Below are 27,992 nucleotides of genomic sequence, written 5' to 3' on the forward strand. Positions count from 1 at the left end.
CGTAACATAAGATTTGCCATACTGGGTCAGACCAAAGGTCCATCAAGCCCAGTATCCTGTTTCCAATCCATGTCAAGTTACCTGGCAGGATCCCAAGGGATAGACAGATTCCAAGCTGCTTATCCCAGGGATAAAAAGCGGATTTCCTGTTTATAGACTTTTCCTACAGGAACCTATCCAAACCTTTTTTAAATCCAGCTCACTAATAGCTTTCATCACTTCCTCTGGCAACAAAGTCTGTACTTTTTGACAGAGTAAACAATCGATTTAAGGTTTGTCGTTCCATTCCACTCATTATTTTATAGATCCCTATCATATCTCCCCTCAGCAGTCTCTTCTAACTGAAGAGTCCTAACCTCTTTCGTCTTTCCTCATAGGGGATTTCTTCCATCATCTTTATCATTTTGGTTGCCCTTCTCTGTACATTTTCTAATTCTGCTATATCTTTTGAGAAGTGGTGACCAAAACTGCACACAATACTCAAGATGAAGTTCCACCATAGAGTGATACAGAGGCATTATATTCTTTGTTTTATTCTACATTCCTTTCCTAATAATTCTTAGCATTCAGTTTTTCTTTCTTGGTTGCTGCTGCACACTGATCAAAAGATTTCAATGTATTATTAATGATGACATCTAGATCCTTTTCCTGAATGGTGACTCCTAATGTGGAACCTTGCATTATGTAGCTATAATTTGGGTCATTCCTCCCTAAGTGCATCATTTTGCACTTCTCCACATTAAATTTCATTTGCCATTTGCATGCCCAGTCTCCCAGGTTTGCAATGTCCTCTTACAATTTCTCACAGTCCTCTTGTGATTTAACAACTTTGAATAATTGTGTCATCAGCAAATTTGATCACCTCGTGTTGTTCCCATTTCCAGGTCTGCTACTTAGGCAAGACAAATCAGGGGAAAAGTGTAGCAGGGGCTTCAGAAAGTGGAAGTCATGACACGACTGATGATAGTTTTGTAAAATTGAATAAAACTGAAGCCTTATCTAAACTGGGCGGTACCATCTCATCACACTGCCAGTTTCATAGCTCTTCCATCAAATATACTCATGGGTGGCATGCTAATTTAATAAGAGAAAGCACCTGAATGTAATCTGCTTTGAAGTGCCCAAAAGCAGAATATAAGTCAAATAAATATAAAAACATTAAGCAGGGCCGGTGCTTCCATTAGATGAACTAGGCAGTCACCTACAGTAGCAAGATTTGGGGGGGCAAAAGTCTGCCAGTGTGAGGTCTAGAGGGAGTCTGTGCTGGAGTCACTGTTGCCATGCTAGAGTCACTGTCACCAATAGTTATTTATTTAATAATTTTTATATACCAAATATTCATGCAAGCATATCAAATCGGTTTACAGTAATTCACAAATATTCATTTAAAAATATTTGCATTTCCAAAAGAAGAAAGGAAGAAGCTATAGTTTCATAATGTACATAAAATAGTAAATTAAAATAGTAGGCTAAATAATCAAAATTTTAATCAATTATAGAGACAGTTAAGTTGGGGGAGGGGGGTAAATAACCAGAGGTTCACCTTGGGTGCCAAATATGCTTGCACCAGTCCTGACACGAAGAGAGTGAGGGATCAGGGATATTGAAAAGAGGAAGAGACAGAAGGGGAGAGAGCAGTTTGTTGGGATCAGGGTTAATAAGAAAGGGAGGGAGAGTGCTAAGATTGGAGATTAATAATAGAGCAAGGAGGTGGAGAGAGCACTGGAATTGGGGCCAGTGTAGCCTCCAATTGGTTGTGGGCTGTGGGTGCAAAAGGTTCTTCTGCAATGCAGTTTACAAATCTGAAAGGAAAATTGGTAGTTACCTGCTAATTTTCATTCCTGAAATACTAGTGATCAATCCAGACAAGTGGTTTTTGCATCCCTACCAGCAGATGGAGGCAGAGAACTAAAAAGGTTTTCAGGCACTGCTACTTAACTGAGAGTGCCACCTGCAGGACCTCAGTATTGACCTGTACCCAGGCCAATGTAGAGCTACAAATCAACTCAAGTAACAACTTCCCCTCATAGGCAAAAATAGAATCCCAGGTTGGAGCCCCCTGAACTGGAGACCTCACATCCAAGGATACAGAAAAAGCCCTTGTGTTCCAAAGGTTCCAACTATATACAAAACTAGTCTGCTCTAAGGAAATAACTCCAACCATTCAGTCTTTCGGAATCCAGGGGGTGGGACTCTGGCCTGATCTGTGGTATTTCAGGAATAAATATTAGCAGGTAAGAACAAATTTTCCTTTCCTCTTCATACCCCATATCAGTTCAGACAATTGGGATGTACCCAAGCTCCCCAAAAAAACCCCTGGCAGAATAGTCTCACAAAAATGTTGCCTCCTCTAGCACTCGCACATCTAACCGATAATGCCTGGTGAAAGTGTGAAGGGACGACCATGTGGCTGCTCTACAAATATCCTGTGGAGACACCAAGTAACACTCCGCCCAGAAGGTTGCCTGCGCTCTAGTCGAATGTGCTCACAACCCCTCCGGGACTGTCTGACCCTTACAGAGATAGGATGAAAAATTAGCCTCCTTCAACCAATGAGCTATAATGGATTTAGAAGGCTTAGCTCCTTTCTTTATACCTCCGAACAAGACAAAAACGTTGATCTGACCACCTGAAACTATTAGTGACCTTAAGATACCGCGACACAGTTCAACAAACATCCATGAAGTGCAGTTCCCTGGCATGCTGTCCCTCTCCAGCCAAACTCAGAAAATCCAGAAGCTCTACCCTCTGGTTGAGGTGGAATGACGAAACAACCTTCGGCAAAAATGAGGGTACCATCCACAAAGACACACCATAGTCCGAAATCCGCAGGAACGGTTCTCTACAGGACAAAGCCTGAAGCTCTGAAATCCTCCTGGCCAAACAAATTGCTACCAGAAAAAACGCTTTCAAAGAGAGATCCTTCAATGAAGCCTTCCTCTAAGGCTCAAATGGAGGACCATAAAGACCTCATAACACCAAATTTAAGTTCCAACACATCCTTCACATTGGGGGTCGCAGATGCTTGGCCCCCTTGAGAAATTGCACCCCAAAGCTGCCACCTATACTCGAAGCAAATTATTGGTGAGACTCTTAGTCAAAACATGCTGCAAAAAGGCCAGGATGTGCAGAGTGTCCACTCGTAATGGAGCCAGGTCCTCCTCAACACACCATGACTCATTCTCCACACCCTGACATAAGCCAACGACATGGCAGGTCTCTGTGCCTGAAGCAACACAGCAATAACCGACTCGGAGTACTCTTTTGATCTTAAATGTCTCCTCTTAAAAGCCAAGCCATGAGACAAAAGTGATCCACTCGATCAGATAGGTCCTTATCTGAGCAGACCTTGAAGATGAGCCAACCTGATGGGCCCATCCACGGCGAGATAAATCAGATCTGCAAACCACGGATGCCGCAGCTACTCCAGCACCACCAGCACTACCCTGCCTGGATGTCACTATGTGCCGTAACACTCAACCTACAAGAGGCCATGGAGGAAACACGTATAGCAGAATCCTTGTTAGCTATGGAAGAACCAGAATGTCGATCCCGTCAGCTCCTGACTCGCTTCTGCAACTGAAGAATCTCATCGCTGTGGCATTGCTGCATGACACCATCAAATCCAGTTGGGGATCGCCCCATCTGGCCCAAATGAGGCCCAAGGCCTCCACTGATAACTCCCTCTGGATCAAACTGCTGTCTGCTGAGATAATCTGCCTGTACAGTGTCCACTCCTGCAACATGTGATGCTGCAATCCCTTGCAGGTACTGCTGCACCCAGACAAAATTCCTGGGCCTCCAGAGCCACTCCCCAACTCTTTGTCCAGCCTTGTTGATTGATATATACCAACGCTGTTACACTGTCCAAGAATACGCTCACCATTTGTACCCAAACCTGAGGAAGGAACACCCTCAATGCTCTGTGAACCGCCCTCATTTCCAAATAACTGCCAGGTCGCCTCCTCTGGCGACCACAGCCCTTGTGCCATCTACCCTTAACAACCCCCCCCCCCCCCCCCCCCCCCACCTCTGAGGCTGGCATCCAAGGTCACCACCACCCAGTTTGGAACCTCCAGATCTACTCCCCTCTCCAAATTGGGTCACGATAGCCACCACAAGAGACTGGATCTCGAGGCCCCCTGCAGCGGTAAGGGCCGATTAAACTCTTCCAACAAGGGATGCAAACGGGACAGAAGTGCCCTCTGAAGCAGACGAATATGAGCAAAGGCCTATGGCACCAAACCTAGTATAGATGCCATAGAACCCAGAACCTGCAGGTAATCCCAGGCCCTGGGCACCGGCATACATGATAGACGGATCACCTGCAACTTCAGAATCCTCTCTGAGGTAAGAAACACTGCCCAGCCGAGTGTTGAATCTCACCCCCAAATACTCCAACGACTAACTTGGAGCCAGAAAAGTTCACAACCCAGCCACGTAACATCTCCAGTACCCTTTGAACTGACCAGCAACACTCTACTTCCAACTTCGCACAGATAAGCCAGTCATCCAGATAAGGGTGAACCATCACCCCTTCCTTTCACAGCGCAGCTGCCACCACAACCATCACCTTCGTAAAAGTTTGCGGAGCTGTCACTAACCTGAAAGGAAGAGCCCAAAACTGGAAATGCTGCCCCAGCACCATGAAGTGAATAAACGTCTGATGCTCTGCATGTCTGGGGATGTGTAGATAGGCCTCCATTAAATCCAATGAGATCAGAAATTCCCCTTGATGAACCGCCACTATAACTGTTTGCAACGTCTTCATACGGAACCATTGTAAGCTGCAGCACCACATTGACCTACAGGTCGAGGATGGGCCAAAAAGTCCCCTCCTTCTTGGGAACCACTAAGTAAACTGAGAACTTCCTTGACTCTGCTCCGTTGCCGGTACCAGAATGATTGCATCTAACCTTTGAAGTGAAGCAACATATCCAGAACTGCCTCTTGCTTGCTGTGGGACATGCAGTGAGACACCATGAAGACTTCCCTGATGGGGTGAGAAAATTCTAAAGCATAGCTGTCTTTCATCACCTCTAGAACCCACTGGTCTAAGCTGATCCTGGTCCACTTCCCGTAAAGTTGTGTCAGGCATCCTCCAACTACTTCCTCGAGAGAGTGGACCAATCTGGCTTCATTGTGAGGATTTACCACCTCCTGTACCCTGACCGGAACTCGCTCTGGGAGGTCTTCAGGAACTCCAAAAGGACTGTTGCCTTTCCAGATCCTTGCTTCTGCAATGTCTAAGAACTCTTGTTGGGATGAAAACATCTCACATCCCAGAAACTGATGCGAGCTGGGAAAGTCTTCCTGCTGCTCTTCTTATCCTCCGGTAGCTTGTTTCCCCTTCTATTCCCCCAACTGCTTCATCAACTGCTCGTCCCCTCCAAATAGACTTGGACCACATATCTGCCAACAAATTCCGTAACAACAGCAGTCGGTGTGATGACACCACTGAGGACATACTCCTGGCCAGAGTCCAGATCGGATCATATAGAGCATCAGTCACATATGTAACCCCAGCTTCCAACTGAGCCGCCTGCTTAGAATCGTCAATGGAAGTCAGTCTTCTTCTGGGCTACAGCATAAACAGGCCCTTTGTATCAGACTACCACAGAGTGCTGCTCGAAGGCTTAAGGCCGTAACCTCAAACATCCTTTTCAATTGGATTTCTAGTTTGCGGTCCTGAACATACTTTAGTGCAGCCGACTCCGCCACTGGGATGGTTGTCTTCTTGGTGACTGCCAACACCAAAGCACCTACCTTAGGCAATACCAAAAGCTACAAAATATCCTCAGTTAAAGGATATAACTTCACCATCGCCCTGGCAACCTTAAGACCTGCTTCTGGAGCATCCCATTCCCAGTTCACCAGCTTCTTAACCTTCTTGGATAGCAGAAAAGCCTTCAGGAGACCTTGAAGGCCACCCAGAACTGGGTCCACTCCATTATCAGATTCATACTGAAGCACCTTAATACCGAGTTCCTCCAGGACTTGGGGAATAAGGGGTCTCAACTCCTCTTTGCGGAATAGTCAGACCACCCACGAGTCATCCCCTTACAAAATCGGTATCTCCTCTGGGTCAGAAAAATCAGCGGTTCTGTCCTGTTCTTCCTCCAGGATCATCTGCAGGATCACCACCTGCCAGTTCATCACCCGGATCATCCTGTAAATCATCAGAATCATCCGATTCAACATTCCTAGTAGAATGACTAAGGCCCAATCAACAGAGCAGTTCCCACAAACACCTGGCCGGAGAACCCTTTAGAACTCTTTGGGTTCTGCTGTGATTTCTGACTCAGGAGCCGCTTACACCCTGCACCTTTCCTGGCCAGATAGGCCTTGTGTAGCAGTAAAACAAGATCAGTGGAAAATTCCTCCACATCACTGCTCCCACAATCTGGTGTGGCCTCCTCCTCCAGGCCTTCATTCCCCCGATCCTCAACCCCAGCCTGCACTGCCAGAGACAGAGGGGGAGGGGAATCTCTTAGCTACTGAGGAGGCACCTGCTTCCTGTCACTTGTAGCAGTCCTGCCTGCAGTGGCAAAATCTCCTCCCGAAGCCTCTCTGACAGGGCCTTGAGATCAGGTAGCTATTCCTAACAACTGTCACCCACATGGAGGGTCCCTCCCCTCCCACGGTACATTCGCTGCAAATCGTGGCAGAATTAAGCTGCGGGCGGCTGGCACCACAGCCCCAACAGGATTTGGCTCCAAAGGTGGCGCCATTGCAGAGCACACCAATATGGTCTACCTGTTGCATCACACTCAAAGCCCACGGCACAAGTCACCTCAGAGACAGAACTGCCCGCAATCTCTTCTATCCCCCGTGCAGCAGCCTCAAACACCTTAAGTCGACAAGCCTTATGCCTTAAACTCCCTTTTTTTTTTTTTTTTATTAAAGATACCGAAATGCAAAAAAACAGGTAAAACAGAGAAAAAAAAAAGATTTACTTCCCTGCTAAGTGAAGACTCAGGGACTAAGACCTCAGGGGAAATAGGGAATCAGGACCCCTGGCTTTCCAATCCCTGGATGCTGCGGGCTAAAGCCAAACAGGCCCAGCTCGACTTGAGGGATGGCCCATGAAGGAACCTAAACCTCAGGGAGCGACTCTTCTAATCTTTTCCTAAATTCTTCTTTTTCTTTCTTTTTTTTTTCTGTCAGACTGGAGCTTTGCACCTTTACCATCTGCTGGAGACCGAGAAATACTGAGGGACCGCAGGTGGCACTCTCAGACATGTAGCAGTGCTGAAAAGCTTTTTAGTTCTCTGCCTCCACCTGCTGGTAGGGATGCAAAACTCACTTGTCTGGACTGATATGAAGTATCTGGACTGATATGAAGTTTGTATAACTACGTATTTACACTTAGTATTCAAATTTTGTGCACTATTGGTGTGTGCACTCATTAAATTGTTTATGCTTCATTTATAGTGCTATTGTCCAGTTTAATTGATTGCCGCACATTCTTCTGCTGTGATTTACCTAAATGTGTGTGCCTTTAACTCCGCCCTTTATGTATGCTTGCGCCTGATATGAAGTATGAACAGGACGTTCTCTTTTCCTTTTTTTTTGCATGCTTGTTTCACGATTAGCCTGCACGCGCACAGCTTGTAGGGACTTTGAATGAGACCACAGAGTCACTCACTGAGCACTGCTCCTACCAGAAAATGCTCCTTCCCTGGTCCAATCGTTTCCCTACCCTTGCTTGAGAAACAATTCCATGCTAATTTCATTTCTGTGCTTAGGCCAGTGCACATCATGTAATGTGATGTGATATCTAAAGCCAGCAAACAGCTGGAAGAGTACCTTAAATCCTAGCTACTAGCAGCTGAGTGCATGGTTACAGAGATCTTCGACTCATATCACAGCCCTGCAGCTGGATTCAAACCATCTTCAGAACCATTAAAGGCCTGAGAAGAGGGAGCTGTAGAGCTCCATCTCTGAGAAAATCTCAATTGTGCTGTGCTACGGTGGCTAAGAACATAAGAATTTGGCATATTGGGTCAGACTGAGGGTCCATTGAGCCCAGCATCTTGTTTCCAACAGTGGCCAATCCAGTTACAAGTACCCAAACATAAACAGATCCCATGCTACTAATGCCAGTTATAGCAGTGGCTATTCCTTAAGTCTTCTCCTCCAGGAACTTATGTAAACCTTTTTTAAACCCAGGAACACTAACTTCCCTAACCACATCTTCCAGCAATGAATTCCAAAGCTTAATTGTGCACTGAATGAAAAAGAATTTTCTCTGATTAGTTTTAAATGTACTACTTGCTAACTTCATGGCGCGCCCCCTAATCTTTCTATTACCTGAAAAAGTAAATTACCAATTGATATTTACCCGTTCTAGTCCTCTCATGATTTTACAGACCTCAGCCGTCTCTCTTCTCAGCCCTAACCTCTTTAGCTTTTCTTCATAGGGGAGCCATTCTGTCCCCTTTAGCATTTTGATCGCCTTTCTTTGTACCTTCTCCAGTGCAACTATATCTTGTTTGAGATGCGGTGACCAGAACTGCACAAAAATTCATTAAATAATATCTAATGTATAGCTCTTTCACTATATCCTTCTCCACCCCCCTTCCCACCACCATAGGCTCCTCACTCTAGCCCTCTCCTCCCATTCCTCCCTCATTCTATCCCTCTCCACACAACGCCTTTCTCCTTACTCTATTCCTTCCCCAAGACTTCAGTCACCTCACTGTATCTTTTGCCCCCCCCCCCCACACCCCCTTCAACCTATCTTTATACCAACTACCTCACCTCTGTCTCCACAGGATCATTGCTCTATCCCTCTCCTGTCTCCCCCAGCTGCCTCCCTTTTGGCTAGATGCAATCTTACCTTTGGCGTTTCCGTGGCAGACTGTTGTTTTTGATCAGCAGGGACTTGATATGCTCCGCAAGAAGGTCATCATGTTTGATGCACCAGTGCCTGAGAATGCTGGTGGTGAACTGGTCCTCAGTATGGCAAGGGCGGCTCAGCACCATCTTTACCATCTCCTCACTGGGCCTGCGATAAAGTAAAATAAGAGCACATCATAGGGATGTGCAGTGCTAACATTTTTTGTTTGGTTCATTTTTTCATTCTGAGGGGCTTCATCTTTCATTTGTGTAGTTTTGGGGTTTTTTTTTTGGGGGGGGGGGGGGGGAGTTTGGTTTGCTGATCTGAAAAAAAAGATTAAACTTCGGGGGGAAAAAAAGCAAGTTTGCTTACCTGTAACAGCAGAACAAATAACCATACAAGCTGGGTGATGTCATCAGATAGCACTGGGTCAGTCCTCTCTCTCTGCTAGCCCGGAAGTTTCTTTGCATTCCTTCTGGGCATGAATGGGAGCTCCTATGCTTTACCGTGCACCCTGCGCCTCTCAGCCTATTATCAAGCTTATGATCAACTTCCCAGGCACGAGGGAGAGACTGTGTGGCGGTTTGTTCTGCTGTCCACAGAGAACACCTGTTACAAATAAGCAACATCACTTTCTCTTGTGAATAAGCATAACAAATCAAACACAAATCAACTTGTACTGTCAAGGCCATATATCCCAGTATTTTCATCAGTTTCCTTGCTGTAGTCCATCTGTTTTCAAATAAATAATTGTATCATTGCTGTTATTTTGTTTGCTCTTTGTTTGGGAAGGTAGGCCTTCCCTTTGATCATGTTTAGACCTGCTCCAATAAATACTAGTTTTTGTGCTGAAATCAACTTGGACTTGCTGTAATTCATCAGAAAACCTAGTTTCTGCATTATCTTTACTAGTTGATGAGTATCTTTTATAGCGTCTCTGTAAGATGTATTCGATATTAGCTGCTAGGCATTTGGTAAAAGTTCTCTGAGCCAAAGAGAAGTACTCTGCATTGGTAATGGTCTTCCTGTATGGTGACCCTTAAGTACTTCCTGTGTTTGTTGATTGGAGTATGAGCATAAGCATCTTTGAGATCCAGCAAAATCAGCCAGTCTTTCTTTTGCAGCACAGGAAGATTTGTAGCTAACAAGATCATCTTGAACATTTATAAGTCTCTGAGATCTAATATTGGACATAGATCGTCCTTTTTTTTTTTTCAGGATTAGGAAGTATCTTGAGTAAAATCCCTTTCCTCGTTGATCTTTTGGGACTGGCTGAATTGCTTTCAATTGCAAAAGAACGTGTAGCTCTTGAATTAATACTGACAGATGTGAGCTTGAATAGTGTTAAGAGGGGGACTTTTGAGATGGTAGATGTTCAAAATGTAGGCACTATCCTTGACGAACGATTTGTAATACCCATTTGTTTGTCATGATGTGTTTCCACTAATCTTTGAAAAATGTCAATCTTCCCTCTACTTGCAAGGGTGGAAATGGGTTTTGCCATTCTTTAGCTGCTAGACTCAATAGCCTTTCCAGAGACTGTCTTTGTTGTTGGAGTGGTTGTTTTTGCTGTTGTGGTAATGTATGGAACATTGTCTATAGTACGTGTACAGATTGTAACTTTTTTTTGCATATATTAGTATGGATTTCTGTAGGTTTCTTTGAGGATGCATCCATTTGTGAGGCAGATAAGATTTGGAGTGCTGTGATCTGATTTTTTATGGACTCCTATTTCATTAGTCTTTTCTCTGAACAGCTTATCTCCTCCACAAGGTGTATCTGCTAGTTTCTCATGGATCTCCTCTCTTAAGTCCAGAAGCCTGGAGCCAAGATAGTCTTCTGGCAATTATAGCTAAGGCTGCAGCTCGTGTAGAAGTGTCAAACGAATCGTACATAGAACTCATAATGAGTCTGGCACAGTTCTCAGTATCTGACAAGACTTCCATAAATTGTTTGTAGTCATCATCTGGCAATGGTTGTTTTTTTTTTTTGAATTTTTGTAAATTATTAAACGAGTACTGAATCATTTGCAACTGGTGTGCTTCTATTCTAGATTGTAAAGCTGCTCCTTGAAATGCTCACTTCCTATCTTTTCCAGGTGGGGTATTTCAGAAGGTTTTGGCCTTTTTCATCTTTGATTCCACAATAAGCCAGTCATGTGGTAATTGTTTTTTCATGTGCCCAGGACATATTTGTATCCTGATATCAAGATTCTTGCCTCCTGGAGTTACGGAATAAGGTGTTTTCCATAATTTTGCTTGGACATCCTATAAAGCCTAGAGTGGGCTTAAGGATTTTTCAAGGACTGCAGAAAGGGGAAAGTGGAGACAGAGGGCAGGAGCATCCTGGGAGGCCCTGCCAGGTAGACCTGGGACCAATTATTGCAGGGCAGGAGACCTTTGAAAAAAAATGTAACAATGAGTACAAAATACCTGAAAATTTTAGAGTATTTTTTATAGGAGGCCATTTTTTGGTTTGTTCCATACAGAATAAACCAAAAATGCAGGAGGCTTTCATTCCAGAGCTACATCTCCTCGCTGAACCTGAGATAGAGGGTACATAAAGCCTTCACACGCCTGAGCAACATCTCCACTATCTGGAACAAGTAACTGCGTGCACCCAACCAGCAAATATTTCCAAACCTTGCACCCATCACAAATAGTTCATTTCTTTACTTTTGAACACAGGAACTCTAAATAAATAAATGCTATGAGGAATCTTTCAGAGAAAAAAGTGCTGCTGCCATTTTCACCTGAGAGCAGAGGACATGTGTGCTTCTTCTGTACAGTGCCATATTTCACTCAAACCTCCCTCCTGCTAGAATCGTTGTCACCATACAAGTCATTACCTTTCTCTGTTCAGGAGGGCCCACGGCTAATTACTGCACAGGGGGACATGACTGAAACCATTTCACAATGAAGATGGGCACAAGAACTATACAGTGTGTGCCTGGAAAGTGAGACCAAGTGCAGCCAGAATATTTCAGCAGCTGCAGATCCTATACCAAAGAGAAAAAGAAAAGGTTCTGTCCCAAGACAGATAAATACTGCATGTAACAGGAACACTCAGCCCAGCAGCAGCCTCTGCTGCTTCATTAGAGCTCCTTCTGCAGTCCCAGCAGATACCAGAACAGAGTTCTGTTTGCAGAAGACATGTTTTGCTCTTTCTTTACCAGTGACTGCAGGCTGGAAAAAAGTGGAGAAAATTCCGCTAGTAACAATCAAAAACCACGCTTGCCCAAAGAGACCCAGAAAGCAGGGGTGCTGACTACAGGCTATCTCCATGCAATAGCCACTTTGCTTTTCTCTTTTTGTTTTTTTGTTCCAACAGGTTCTTCCTGCTCCTTTGGGTTTCTAGGTCAGTCAAAGCCAAGTCCACAATCTGGCACTAGGAGCCTTCCTGCTAATTACACAGGACTTTTCCAGGCTTTAACACATCCCCCTAGCTAGAGGTCACTGAGCCCAATTGCCTAAATCTGACATTCCAGCCAGTTTGTCGCTTGACGGGATTACTTGAGTCTTCCATGTTGCTTCAATCTCACTCAGACAGTAGTAAAAGGAAGTTGGTTCTTACCTGCTAATTTTCATTCCTGTAGTACCAGATCAGTCCAGACTCCTGGGTTTTACCTCCCTGCCAGCAGATGGAGACAGAGAAAGTTTCACTTTCACTGTACATAACCCAGTGTGCCACCTGCAGTCTCTAGTATTGACCTGTACCCAAGCCAAGGTGACAGCAACAACCATAAATTTCTAACAAACTCACTCCCCTCCAACAAGCAGGATGAAGGTGAAGTTGCCCAAAAGGACAATGGAAAACTCGTTTCTCAAATTTAACCTAAGTGATCAGCATTGAAAACTTCCAACAACTCCGCACTATATACAAAGCAACAGTAAGAGTGGCGGACTCTCCTCCACAATAAATGGGCAGGTCTATGGACTGATCTGTGGTACTACAGGAATGAAAATTAGCAGGTAAGAACCAATTTTCCTTTTCCTGTACATACCCAGATCAGTCCAGACAGCTCGGATGTACCTAAGCTCCCTTAACTCGGGTGGGATGTGAAGAGTTCCACTCTTCACATCCCACCCGAGTTAAGGGAGCTTAACTCGGGTGGGATCACACGGAAGCCGGAACCCCAACATCCAAGCAATAATGTCTAACAAAACTGGGCAACGACCTCCCAGTAGCCACCAAGCAAATTTCATGCGGAGATATCTGCTATGGCTCAGCCCAGGAAGTCGCCTGAGAACTCGTCAAGTGCGCCCTTAACCCCCCCCCTCCCGGCAGCGGGCACCCTTTAGAAATGTAAGTCGACTTGATTGCTTCCTTCAGCCACATACAATTGTAGCCTTAGATGACTTATTTCCCTTCTCTGGATCACTCCACAGTACAAAGAGGTGATATGATCTACAAAGAGGTGCACGTCTCTGAATCAGAGGAGTTCTTGTCTTACTTACCTGGGCTCAGCGCTTACCGGCTGAGTACAGAGACGGTCTCCGGCTGCAGGGGGAGAGGGGAAAAGGCAGTCACTGCCGTGCTCGGCTTCCTACACCCGCTGCCTTTCAGCTGGTTCAGCAGCAAAGTCCACGCCGGGAACCAGCTTCCAGACCAAGGCACACCTCTGAGGATCTTGAAAATCACCTCATGAATTCTCAACTGGGGGAGGGACCATTAGATATCACCGTAGGAGAGTGGGACTCAATCTTTCTCCAATTTAAAGGTAAAATTTCCTCTTCTAAAGAGTACTGTGTTCCCGACAGGGATGGCACAATCCACATCTGCTAGGAGACGGAGAGATACTGAATGGCTGAGGTCACTGCAGGGGTATATCTAGGGTGACGTCAGCTTTGTAACCTGATTCCGTCTCCATCTGCTAGCAGGGGAGCACATACCCATTGGTCCTGAGTCCATCTGGCTACACGCTAGCAAAAGAGGTGATACAATCTATGGAAATCATAAGTGACCATTCGATACCTCAATAATGCATGCCTCGAATCTAAAAGGCTAAGCTCCCCCACATGACGAATCCAAATCCATAAAAGCTGGAAGATCTATTGTCGAATTAAGATGGAACGCCAAGACTACCTCAGGTAGAAAAGAAGGGACCATGCAAAAAGATACCGCTGAATCAGATATCTGTAGGAAGGGATCTCGACATGACAGCACCTAGAGCTCCGAAATTCTTCTGCTGAACAAATAGCCACCAAGAAAACCACTTTAAGAGTCAAGTCCTTAACGTAGCTATCTTTAGTGGTTCAAACAGAACCTCACACAATCCTCTAAGGACTAGATTCAGATTCCAAGCTGGACAAATGTTCCGCAACTGAGGACACAAGTTCTTAGCTCCCTGAAGGAACCATAGAACATCCGAATGTGTGGACAGAGGATACCCTTTCACCTTATCCTGGAGACAACCTAATGTCGCTGCCTGGACACTCAGAGTTAAAGGCCAGTCCCTTGACCAGAAACTTTCTGTAGAAAAGTAAAACTATGCAACACTTTATCCTGAACAGACTGAGGCTGCATTGCATCAACAGCAGACCAGGACTCAAAGATCCTCCAAATCTGCACATACGTCAAGGATGTAGAAGGTGGAAATAACTGCTTCGGAATATCTCCTCCTCCAGTTGTCTCCTCTCAGAAGCGAAACTACGAGACAGAATTATTGGGCCCTGGTGGAAAACAGTCAACCGATAACCAAACCTCAGGACCCAGCTTATGGTCATGTTGATCCAATCTGGAAAGCATGGTCAATGTAGCCACTCTGGAGATATCATGATCATGTTGCCTGGATGTTTCTCTATCAGCTGTAATCCCTTATCCACCAGAGGCCATGGGAGGGAAGACAAAGTAGAATCCCTCAAGTCCATGGCAGCACCAGAGCTCCGATTCCTTTGTACTGTGTTCTGTTCAGGGGCTGTAAAACCTTGGTATTCTCTTTGGTTGGGATATCCCCATCTTCCCTGAATGAGATACATCATTGCCTCCGACAGCTCCCATTCCCTGGGGGTCTAACTTTCTCTGACTGATAAAATCCACCTGACCATTGTTTACTCTAGTGATGTGAGACGCTGCCAGCCGCTCCAAGTGCTGTTCTGCCCAGAGAATCAATGCCCGGACCTCTCAAGTGACTGCCTGATTCTTGGTTCCGCCTTGACAGTTAATGTAGTTCACTGACGTTGCATTGTCTGATAGGATCCATACTGGATGGCTGTGTAACCTTGGCAGACAGGCAAGCAACGTGAAATGCAACACTCTCGTCTTTAACTGAGTGATAGGCTATGATGCCTCCTGTTTTGACCACTGGCCCTGCATCGACTGATCTTGCCACACCGCCCTCCATCCAGAGAAGCTTCATCGGTGGTGACTATTATCTAATTCGGAATCTCCAATTCCGCACCCCTCTCCAGTTTGGTGCAAGTAAGCATCATGAAAGACTGTCCCTGGCTTCCCCCTCTAACAGAAGAGGAAACTCTTCCAATAACGGATTCCAGAGGGAGAAGAACCCCCTATAGAGGGCGCATATATGCAAACACCCAATGCATTAATTCCGATGTCGATGCCATAGAACCCAGACCTGTAAATAGTACCAGACCATGGGCACCGAAAGCTCTAGCAGAAGCCTAAGCTGACTCTGCAATTTCAGTAATCTCTCTCCATGGTAAACACTCTCTCCGCCAGTAAGTCGAACTAAGCTCCCAGATACTCCAGAGTTTGTAAGATGACTAAATGGCTCGTTGCTAGGTTTACCACCCATTCTAGAGACTTCAAGCGTATTGATTGTCAACAGAGGTAATTTGATTTCACACAAATAAGCCAACCATCCAGATACGGATATACCAACACACCCTCCTTTTGCAATGCGGCTGCCCCTACTACCATCATCTAGGTGAAGGTACGTGAAGCCGTCGCCAGCCAAAGGGAATGGCTCAAAACTAAAAATGTTCCCTTAGGACCATGAACCTCAGGAATCTCTGGTGCTCCGGCCTGATGGCTATGCGCAGATATGCCTCTATCAAGGCGAGAGGTTCCAAGAACTTCATGCGGAATTGGGGAACCTTGAGGGCTGCATTTACCTTCTTTAAATCCAATACCTCTTGAATTGGATACAGGGCGAAAAGAAACAGGATGCTTAACTTAAAATCGACCTACAGTCACACTAAGCATGTTCGGGGTCTGCGCCAACAGACTCAGGCCACGCTGAGCATGTTCAGGATCTGAGCCAACAAACTCAGCAAGACATCTCTGTGAAAAAAGAAAAAATCTGAGCAGAGTCCAAAGCAGCTCTCAATCATATGTAATGTCTCCCTCTTCTAGAAGTGAGAAAGCTAATTCCCCATTGGAATCCTCCAATGTCTCATGAGCCACACCCCTTGAACATTACCAGAGATAGCCTTCCTGTGGCATTTGCCCACCATGACTGACAAATGGGAGGCCCGAGCATATGATCCCTACATAGCAGGTTGCTTCGCCTTCGTTGGGCACCTCTGCAGAAAGGTCTGCAGACCCTGGAAACATTCCACCCAGGAGGAAGAAGATGGATCTATACCAGAGTCCATAGACCCAACCTTACTCTCCCCAACCTCTCTCAGGGAAGCTTCTGCCCTCGGGAACAAGGGAGGAGAAATGATCATTGCCTCACCTCCCACTCCACTCCCCCTCTAGAGACACCATAGGCCAAGGGAATATCCTAATATGGGCAAAAGCTTTAGAAGTCAAATTGCTTTGAGCATCTAAACAGCACTGACACAAATGGAGAGAGAGAGAGGACTGAATTGCTATCAGATGGCAAGTCTAACAGATAGCAAGGCATTTGGACCTGTTCATCCCCAGTGCCTAGCTCTCCTGAACTTCGGCTCTCGGTGGCCTCCTCTGCGCCACCATTGCCACCTGGGCATACACGCTCAACCCTTCCAGGATGCGCACAAATACACGCTCAAGACTCGGTTGCGATCATACTCACACAAGTAGATGCACAATACACGCTCATATAAGCCATCGTCGTATGCACATAAATAGCTGCGCAAATACTCGCTCAAGTTTAGGTTGCAGTCTTATGCACATGAGTACCCACGCAAATACGCACTCCAGTCTAGGTCGCGGCTTTATGCACACAAGTACCCGTGCAAATAGGCACTCAAGTCTAGGTCGCAGACATCCACACTCAAATCTAGGCCATGGCCTTACAAGCCCAGGTCACCTCTACGCGGTGAAAATGCGCACACACGCCTTCGCACACAAAAAAAGAACTGCTGCAGTAGCCTATCACATGGCTAAGTAAAGCCCGCCTGTACCTTCAGTGCGATTAGGCCTGGATCTGTTTAACATCCAACACTGAAAATCATGGGCCTGAAGAACTTCTCAACACCTCAGACCTCTTGACTGGCCGAGAACCCATGGAGACTGGGGCCAAGAGCCAGCATCTTGTTAAATATGCTTTGCACATAAGCAAATTAAAACTGACAGAAGACCTCTACCAGAACCAGAGACAACAACTCAGTGCAAGTGCCTCTTTGCACCTCTGCTGGATAGGGAACCGCTGGCAATAGTTGAGGAAGGGATTCCCCTGGCTCCCTCGCGAAAGCTGCTAGGGAATCTAAAATGGCCACCATTTCTGCACTGACGGGGAAAGCCTCAGCACTAGACCTCATCACCCGTGAGGCTTGTTCTACCAGTGCAGTCATGCTTAACGCAGACCCCTGAATGCTTTTGCTGCTACACACATGCTGTTCCTCCCCACACCTGCAGCACCACCAGCACCTCAACGGCAAGCAGGGAAACAGTCACTCAGCGCCACGGAGCCAACACCTGTACTCCTCCGCAGGCAGAGAATCTGCTGAAAAACCTCATCACTGAGCTCCCTGAGCTGCTGAGGTAGCTTCCCCCCCACCCAAAACCTTTACTGCTGCACAGATTCCTCTATCTAGTTCCTTGTTTTGGGGTTTGTTTTTTTTAACTCTCTGAGAACAAATAAAGATACATAGAAATCAATACTTTCCTTTGGTGAAAGCTTCAGATTCCAGGAGTGCAGGCCACTGGCTGTGCTCCTGGAATCTGGAATCAGTCTCCTTTTGCCAAACGTTAGCGACCCAGCCCAGGACAAACCGTATAAAAGGGACACTTCCCTGCTCCACTGGGCTCGCAGTGCAGAACTGGCAGCAGGTTCCACCGCTGTCTCGTGGGGGATGAGGGATCTAGACCACCAGATGTCGACCCCACAGACCTCCAGACCGAGCTATCAGAAGGGTCACCAACCCCCTGCTCATCCACCTAAAACCAGGGGGGGTGGCCCCACCAGGACCTCACAACCCCCTGGGAGGATCCACTAATTTTGTCTTTTAATCTTTCTTTTTTTTCCCTCTCTCTCCATGCTGGTTTTGCACCATCTACCATCTGCTGGAGACAAAGAAATACTGAGGGACTGCAGGTGGCACAGTGGATTATGTAGGTGAAACTTTCTCTGTCTCCATCTGCTGGCAGGGAAGCAAAACCCAGGAGTCTGGACTGATCTAGGTACGTACAGGTAAAAAATGCTTTAAACTGCATTGATCTCCCATGTGAAGCTTTTCCTAAATGACTGACTTTAGGGCTATTGTTCAATCTTTGCAGTCTTGTAATGATCTGTATTTGGGCTTAGCTGTTTCTGAGACTTGGATGAAGGAATATATAACTCCTCTTATTTCCTCTTCCTTTGTTACCCATTTGCCTACGTTTTCAATTTAAGATGCTTTTGCTTTTATATAAAGTCATAGATTTTTTTAAATTCGATTTTAAAATGTTATGTTCCTCTTCAGGTTCCCTTCTGGCTGTTCCTTCCATGCAACAGGTCCATTCAATGAGTCACGGGAACACAAGACCACCGAGGCTCTTCAGGCTGAGAATTCTCTGTTAAGCTTGCATTTGCTTCTCAAAACCAATCTTTTTAAGCAGGTTTTTACTGATTGTAATGTATGAGCTGGACTTGACATTTATTACTGCCGTTTTGATTAGTATGGATGTCTTTGGTCTCTTAATTCAGTGTTTTTAAGTGTAAACCAGCATAGTTTTATCTCAGGTCTTTCGTAGTGCCAGTGATTTAGTTTCTTGCTGTGTTGGTTTTATTATTTTATGAATATTACGTGCTTAGTTAGAAGTTTTATAAATAAATAACACTGTTTATGCTTCTTACATCTGCAGGATGCAAGGGAACAGTACGTTTACTTATCCCTGGGGTGTGGGATGTGACAGCAATAGAGAAGAATTATGTACTCACTTCTCTCTCCGGAGCTGCAGCAATAAGCAGGACAGGGCCTCAGGATGCTCTGGGAAAGAAAAAAACATTTAACTACTTCCTGAAGAAAAAACAATGCACAAATGCAGGCTAACAAGAAAAACTAATGCTCCCTAAATGCACACCAGGGAACTCTATTCCAGCTGCAGAGAGCATGTACATAAGTACGGGGAACATGTAACACTTGTTACCTTGTTAGTTCCATGGGAAGTCAAAGTGGCTTCCAATATATATAAAATACAAACTCATAAATATACAAGTACATCATTCAAGAGACAGATTACAAACAATTCAGAAACAATTAAATACAGTTCTTACAAAAAACAATTTCTAAATAATTCAGCAATTAACTATAACAAAAACCCTAACACTCAGCTAAATACCACTCGTTGCTCTCACTAAGAGAAGGAGAATTAGTCAAGTCACAAAAATAAACTCAAACAAAATACATAATCAATAAAACAGCCAACCAACCACCCTGCCCAATAATATTACCTACTGAAGAACAGCAGATAAAATCCAACTGCCCCAAATCACTCCTTAAGGGATAAAGCCCTTTTAGGACACCTCTTCAAAGATATCCTGCTCCCAGTACACGCCACATTTTGTGGTTAGCCCCTGATGATATCGGTGGCAGGGAATGAAGTCCAGGCATCAGCAGCCAAAGAAAAAGGTCTAGAGATTTCTCCTCACCCACAGGGCATTTTCAGCTTGTCTAATTATGAAATATGTATCTGCAATAACCTTGAGATTGGTTGGCTAAGCCAGAATTTCTCTTATTTGCTTCTTCTGCTATTCTCGTTACATAGTCATGGTCTTAAGTTGGCTGTTTGTTTTTTTTTGGTCTTGAAGAAGAGGAGATGATCACGTGATGCACTAGAGAGAGTAGCTGCGTATCTCTGGAGGTCCTGCTCTCATCACCAAAATGTCTTACCTTTTTTTGACTAAAGTCGGCTAGCTTTAACTGTTCACATGCCTAAACAACCGCAGAAACTATCACTTCCTGAACTCTGGACAGATCGCACAAATAAGATGAAGAATAATGATCAAGATCCATGCCTGCTACTCCTGATGCAGGCCCAGCAGACGAGTTGTCATCAGAGGGGAAGGCTACTTTGAAACAGAGACCTCTATCGCCATTAACGAAATGCTGAAACAAGTCCACAGTTAGTTCACTGAGAAGCTAACAAAAAGGAAAATTGGTTCTTACCTGCTAATTTTTGTTCCTGAAATACCACAGATCAGTCCAGACAAGTGGGTTTTGCATCCTTACCAACATAAGAACATAAGAAATTGCCATGCTGGGTCAGACCAAGGGTCCATCAAGCCCAGCATCCTGTTTCCAACAGAGGCTAAACCAGGCCACAAGAACCTGGCAATTACCCAAACACTAAGAAGATCCCATGCCACTGATGCAATTAATAGCAGTGGCTATTCCCTAAGTAAATTTGATTAATAGCCGTTAATGGACTTCTCCTCCAAGAACTTATCCAAACCTTTTTTGAACCCAGCTACACTAACTGCACTAACCACATCCTCTGGCAACAAATTCCAGAGCAGATGAAGGCAGAGAACTAAAACACTTTTCAGGCACCGCTACATAACAGAGAGTGCCACCTGCAGTCCCTCGGTATTGACTTGTACCCAAGCCAATGCAGAGGAAACAAATTCTCCAACTCAAACAAACTTTCCCTTCTAGGGCAAACAGAGAACCCAGGGTTGGAGCTCTCTGAACTGGAGCATTCACACCCAAAAATAGGAAGTGACAACAGACTAGCTCACTTGGTTCAAAATATATACACTCTGCATTCAATCATAGTTACAACAGGCTTTCTGTACTAAGGGGACAGGCCTCTGGACTGATCTGTGGTATTCCAGAAACGAAAATTAGCAGCTAAGAACCAAATTTTCCTTTCCTGGTCATACTCCAGACCAGTCCAGACAAGTGTGATATACACAAGTTCCCCTACACTGGGAGAGATCCTGAAAGAACATCTCTCAAGACACCCTCACCAAGCATCACGTCCTTCCGCTCCCGAACCTCAAGTTGGTAATGTCTGGTGAAAGTGTGAAGCGTAGACCATGCTGCAGCTCTACAGATCTTCTAAGGCGACACCAACTGACACTCCGCCCAGAAGACAGCTTGCGCCCTAGTAGAATGTGCTCACAACCCTACTTGGGGCCGCATGTCCTTTACACAGATAAATGGTCTCCTTTAACCAGCGAGAAATCGTGGCTTTAGATGCCTGACATCCTTTCTTCGCACCACTGACGAGAACAAAGATGATCCAATCAACGAAAACTGTTTATGATCTTAAGATACCGCAACAGAATCCGACGAACATCCAACAAATTTTGTTCTCTCACAGGCAGCAATTCCCATGACCAATTCGGAAAAGTGGGAAGCTCCACCATCTGGTTCACAAGGAAAGAGGAAACTACCTTTGGTAAAAAGGAAAGATCCGTATGCAGTGTCACACTATCATCTGCAATCCTCAAGAAAGGCTCTCTACATGATAGAGCCTGAAGCTCAGAAATCCATCTGGCCAAAAAAATTGCCACTAAAAACATTGTCTTCAAAGTAGGATCCTTCACCATTGACACCCCCCCCCGAAGAGGCTCAAAAGGAGGACCACACAACACGCGAAGGTCCAAGTTAAGATTCCATTCTGGACACAATTTCTGCAATGAAGGCCGCAAATGCTTGATCCCCTTCAGAAAACGAACGATATCCGGATGAGAGGCCAAAGACCTCCCCCTGAAAATCACCTCTAAGGCAACCCAAGCCTGCTACCTGAACCCGTAGTGAATTATAAGCCAACCCCTTTGACAATCTCTGTTGCAAAAAGGCCAAGATGTGAGTGATATCCACCCTCATTGGATCCAGATCTTCTTCCAAGCACCAGGCCTCAAAAACTTTCCACACTCTGAATACACTAGAAAAGTAGCAGGCCTCCTAACCTGCAGTAATATGGCAATAACTGGCTCAGAATATACTTTCAGTCGCATTGCCTCTCAAAAGCCAAGCCATACGACAAAAGTGATCCACCTGATCCAAAAAAAATGGGACCTTGTCAAAACAATTCTTGTAGATGAGCCAACCTGAGAGGACAGACTACTGCGAGATGAGCTAGATCTGCAAACCATGGGCAGCATGGCCACTCTGAGCCACCAGGATCATCCTCCCTGGGTGACCTGCTATGTGACACAGGATGCATTCTACAAGAGGACAGGGAGGAAGCACATAAAAGCAAGATCCTTTTTGGCCAAAGCAGAAACAGAGCTTGAGTCCCCTCGGACCCAAATTCTTGCCTGCGACTGAAGAACCGAGCCGCCTTGGCATTGTCTCGCGATGTCATCAGATCCAACAGCAGGATGCCCCACCTGGCATAAATGATGTCAAAGGCCTCTGAGAATAACTCCCATTCTCTCGGGTCCAGCTGCTGTCTGCTGAGGAACTCTACTGAATTTTGTTGACTCCTGTGACACGAGATGCTGCTATTTCTTCCGGATGCAACTCCACCCAGGAAAACAGCTACCGCGCAACTCTTTGTCCCTCCCTGATGATTGATGTATGGCACAGTTGTCGCATTGTCTGAGAAGATCCTCACCATCTTCCCATGAACCTGAGGAAGGAACGATGACAATACTCTCTGTACCACTCTTGTTTCCAAGCGATTGATAGACCACTGGCGTCCACTGACCTTCTGCTCTCCATCCCTGACAGACCGCCCCCCAACCTTTGAGGCTGGCATCAGTGGTCACCACCACCCAGTCTGGAATCTTCAGGTCCATTCTCTTTTCCAAACTGTGGCAAGAGAGACTAGATCTGCATTCCTCCTGCAGAAGTAAGTGATATTCCTCTGACAATGGCTCCCACTGGGATAAAAGTGCCATCTGTAGTGGACGCATGTGAGCAAAGACCCATGGCACCAAATATAGTGTGGACGCCATGAAGCCCAACACCTGTAAATAATCCCAGACCCTGGGAACCGCAAGACGTAATAGATGAGTTACTCGTGCCTGCAACTTCACAATCCTATCTGAAATTAGGAACACCCGGCCAATCTTGGTGTCGAATCGCACACCCAGGTATTCCAAGCATTGGATGGGTACTAGATGGCTCTTTGACAGGTTTATAACCCAACCCAGCGATTGCAGCCTTTCTACGACCCTACGAATCAACTGACATCCTTTCTCCTCCGACATTGCTCAAATGAGTTGGTCGTCCAGGTAAGGAAGGACTAGAAAACCCTTCCCTTCTGAGAGCCGCCACCACCACCATCACCTTTGTGAATGTCGCTAGCCTAAAAGGGAGAGCTCAGAACTGGAAGTGCTGCCCTAGCACCATGAATCTCAGAAATTTCTGATGTTCCACTCATAAGGGAATATGCAGGTAGGTTTCCATCAGGTCTAATGATGCCAAAAACTCCCCCCCCTGCAAACCTCTGCCATGTTTCCATATGAAAACACGGAACCCGCAATGACAGACTGACCTTCTAAGATCCAGAATTGGCCGAAAGGTGCCTTCCTTCTTGGGAACCACAAAATAAATAGAGTACCTCCCCTGTCTTTGCTCCACAGGCGGAACTAGGACAACTGCATCCAGCCTTTGCAGCCAAAGAAACATGTCCTGCACTGCCTCTCACTTGCTTCGAAACTAGCAATGAGACTCGAGGAAGGCTTCTCTGATTGGGCACAAAAATTCTAAAGCATAACCGTCTTTTACCACCTCAAGGACCCACTCCTTGAGGTGGTCCTTGAGGTGGTAAAAGACCACCTCAAGGACCACCTCCCCCCCGGCCTCATTGTGAGGACTTTCCTCCTACAGTCCCCTGACCAGAAGAGTCTCTAGAGGGTCTGTGGGAACTCCGAAAGGGCTGTTGCCTTCCTGAGATCTGCTTCTGCCCAAAGCCTGAGGCACTCTTACCAGAACAAAACTTCCTCATATCCCGAAAACGGGGAGTAAAATTCTTCTTTCTACTCTTCTTATCCTCTGGCAACCTGTTTCCTTTTGACTCCCCCAGCTGCTTCAATAGCTTATCGAGATCTTCACCAAATAGCAGCTTCCCCTCAAAGGGAAGATTACAGAGTTGGGTCTTGAACCACATATCTGCTGACCAGTTTCTTAATACAAAGAGTAGAGGTTGTGGGCCATAACACCTCAGGGAGCAAACCCCAGCTCTCCTAATCTAACTACACTTTTTTTTTTTTTTTTAACTAAACCCTAGACTGCAGGTTTGCATCTCTACCATCTGCTGGAATCAGAGAAATACTGAGGGACTGCAGGTGGCACTCTCTCTTATGTAGCAGTGCCCAAAGTTTTGTTCTCTGACTCCATCTGCTGGTAGGGATACACAACCCACTGGTCTGGAATGATCTGAGTATGTAGAGGAACAATCTCCACTAGATTCAGGTACGGAATATGGAATCAGGGATAAGTGAATCTCTCTTTTATCCCTGGACACCCTTCCCTCTGGCTGGTGAGGGTCAGCCTAGACTCATTCAAGCAGTAAAATTTCTCCAGGATGGAACAGAACATTTCCGTCACTAGGCCCAGAGCTATAGAGATTAGTGGAACAGGTTGGTCCTCTCCTTCACAGGGAAGAAGGGAGAAGAGGAGGATCCAAGTGTTTGCAGTCACTGGCAGCCAATGGCAATAAGCAGTGCAGGCAGAAGCCTGCTGACGATCCAGTGGGTATAGCACATCCTCTCCAGTGCACTGTAGGGTGCAGCAGCACGCTTTCACTTACCTTTATATTTAAGATGCTGCAAAATAGGTATAATGGTCTCCAGAGGAATGTTGTGAGCTAGGAAGAGTTGCCACGTGCAGTACTGCTCGAATGTCTCCCAGTCCAAACTCTGAACTATAAGACAGAGAAAGAACCATCAGCTGGGGAAGCAAGAAGAAAGAAAAGAGGAGAGCTCAGGGCCTTGCCCATACAGCAAGTTCAGAACCCACGGATTTGGATTTTAGATTGGATTAGTTGCCCTTCCAAACCAGAGTTCTAGGCAAGTTACATTCAAGTGCTTGTAGGTATTGTCCTGTCCCAGAGAGCTTACAATCTAACAGGCCGATTCAGTAAAAGTCGCGGGAGAGCGCCCGCTCTCCCGGCGCGAGCACAGGCCACTCTCCTGTGCGCGCGATTCAGTATTTAAATGAGGGCCCGTGGTTAAAAGAGGCGCTAGGGACACTAGCGTGTCCCTAGCGCCTCTTTTTTGACAGGAGCGGCGGCAGTCAGCGAGTTTGACAGCCGACGCTCAATTTTGCCGGCGTCAGTTCTCAAACCCGCTGACAGCCACGGGCTCAGAAACTGGACGCCGGCAAAACTGAGCGGCCGGTTTTCGAGCCGTGGGCCGATTTTAATTTTAATTTTTTTTTTTATTATTTAACTTTTGGGACCTCCGACTTAATATCGCCATGATATTAAGTCGGAGGGTGTACAGAAAAACAGTTTTAACTGCTTTTCTGTACACTTTCCCGGTGCCGAGAGAAATTAACGCCTACCTTTGGGTAGGCGCTAATTTCTGAAAGTAAAATGTGCGGCTTGGCTGCACATTTTACTTACTGAATTGCGCGGGAATAACTGATAGGGCCATCAACATGCATTTGATGTTGCGGGCGCTATTAGTTTCGGGTGGGGGGGGGGGGGGGTGGACGCGCGTTTTCGACCCCTTACTGAATTAGGGGTAAAGCTAGCGCGTCAAAAACGCACGTCCAAACGCGGGCTAACAGTGCGCTCTGCTGGAGCGCACTGTACTGTATCGGCCCGTAAGTTTGTATCTGAGACAATAGAAGGTGAAATGATTTGTCATGATTAACAGGGAAAGCGGAAAAAGAGTCACTAATATGGTAATGAATGTGTGAAGACTAGGCCACAGTGTGGACATGCATAGAAAAAGGCAGAACTTGAATCGCAACCTGTTGAGTTTTCAAGATACCCAGAATGAATATGCATGAAGGAAATTTGCATATACTGGGTCTAAAATGTATGCACTAAACATTTGTGCCACAATCTTCCAGGATATTACCGGATTACACGCCACTAATGGAACCAGGGCTCCATCTTCCAGAAACATGCACACATGAAATGAGCACAACAAATGTCTAGACCAGCACAGTCACTAAAGGCAAAGGCAAACTAGAGAAATGTACAGAAGACAGAATTCCCATTCAGAAGGAACTTTACATCCAAATGTCTTCCAGGTCGGGGGAGGGAAGAGAAAGAGGGACACCATCATTATCATACCGGGCAGTTTGTGCCCCACCACCGACAGCTGAAAGGCATCCTGCAAGTGTCCAGCACAGTGAGCTCTTGAGATGCACATGCAAGCCAGAGCCATCCAATGAGAGTCCTCCTGGCCTGGGATTCTACTGGGAATCACTGGAAAATTTAATACTCATTCTTAGCACTGACCTTTACAAACCAAATTACCCAAAGGATCATTTAGTTCTTCCAGCCATCACTCACTCAAAGGAAGAAAAACCATCAAAGGGCAAAAGCTTTAATTAAAGATAACAAACAAGTTAATCACTAGAGACAGAGATACCGTTACAGAAAAAAACCTCACAGCATCATTAACCTTAGAAACGTGTCACAGAAAAATAACACACGGCCTATCCAGTCTGCGAATCCACACAATCTCTAACATTGCCTCAGAGATCCCATGTGCTTCTCCCATGCTTTAATTCAGACACTGTCCTGATTTTCACTGCCCACTACAAGGCTGCTCCATGCATCCTTCACCCCCCTCTGTAAAGAAATATTCCTTTACATTATGCCTGACTCTAGCCCCATTAGCCCCCATCCCATGATCCCTCTTTCCAACAGAATGATAATTAAGTCATTGTATTCTGGCCCTCCACATCCCATTCCTGTTCCCTCATGGAGTGCAATGCAGATCCCAAGCCTGCTCCAAGAGTTCCCAATACTCACCGCTTCCTGATTTCCTGCACTACATGCCCCACACCCACAGAATACCAACTGCAGTGCCTTCTCTGCTCTCTCTGAAGACACATCCCTCACCCTCAGTGCACCAGCTGCAGCTCTTACTCTGCTCTCATAGGAACATCCCCCACCCACAATGCACCAGCTGCAGCAACTTCTCTGCTCTCTTTCCCTGAAGACACATCCCCACCCTCAGTGCACCAGCTGCAGCTCTTACTCTGCTCTCATAGGAACATCCCCCACCCACAATGCACCAGCTGCAGCAACTTCTCTGCTCTCTTTCTCTGAAGACACATCCCCACCCTCAGTGCACCAGCTGCAGCTCTTACTCTGCTCTCACAGGAACATCCCCCACCCACAATGCACCAGCTGCAGCAACTTCTCTGCTCTCTTTCCCTGAAGACACATCCCCACCCTCAGTGCAAGAACTGCAGCTCCTTCTCTCTCGCTCTGAGGACACAATTCCACACCACAGTGCACAAGCTGCAGCTCCCCCTCTGCTCTCAAAAGGACAAATCCCCCACCTTCAGTGCACCTGCCACAGCTCCTTCTCTGCTCTTTCGCTGAGGGCATATCCCTCACCCTCTGTGCACCAGCTGCAGCTCCTCCTCTGCTCTTTCACTGAGGACATATCCCCCACCCTCAGTGCACCAGCTGCAATCCTTCTCTGCTCTCTCTCTGAAGACACATCTCCAACTGCAACAATGCACCAGCTGCAGCTCCTTCTCTGCTCTCTCTCTCAGGACACATCCCCCAGCCTCAGTGCACAAGCTGCAGCCCCTTCTCTGCTCCGAGGACACATCCCCCACTTTCAGTGCACTGGCTGCAGCTCCTTCTCTGCTCTGAGGACACATCCATCACCACAGTGCACAAGATGCAGTTCCTTCTCTGCTCTCTGAGGACACATCCATCACCACAGTGCACAAGCTGA

General features: G+C 46.1%; 1 protein-coding gene across 3 annotated transcripts in view; it reads right to left on the bottom strand.

Annotated features, from left to right (window-relative positions):
* The window catches only part of INTS3 (integrator complex subunit 3), a 138,868-nt gene that overhangs the window by 11,161 nt on the left and 99,715 nt on the right, over nucleotides 1-27,992 (bottom strand). For all 3 annotated transcript variants that reach the window (XM_029581628.1, XM_029581627.1, XM_029581626.1), the window contains 3 exons: nucleotides 24,866-24,979; nucleotides 19,095-19,143; nucleotides 8,843-9,010 (listed from right to left, as the gene is read on the bottom strand). In XM_029581628.1, the coding sequence (XP_029437488.1) occupies nucleotides 8,843-9,010; nucleotides 19,095-19,143; nucleotides 24,866-24,979 (331 nt within the window). The remainder of the gene's footprint in view (nucleotides 1-8,842; nucleotides 9,011-19,094; nucleotides 19,144-24,865; nucleotides 24,980-27,992) is intronic.

This window comes from Rhinatrema bivittatum, chromosome 16, assembly GCF_901001135.1.
Source record: "Rhinatrema bivittatum chromosome 16, aRhiBiv1.1, whole genome shotgun sequence".
In the NCBI taxonomy this organism is placed as follows: Eukaryota; Metazoa; Chordata; class Amphibia; order Gymnophiona; family Rhinatrematidae; genus Rhinatrema; species Rhinatrema bivittatum.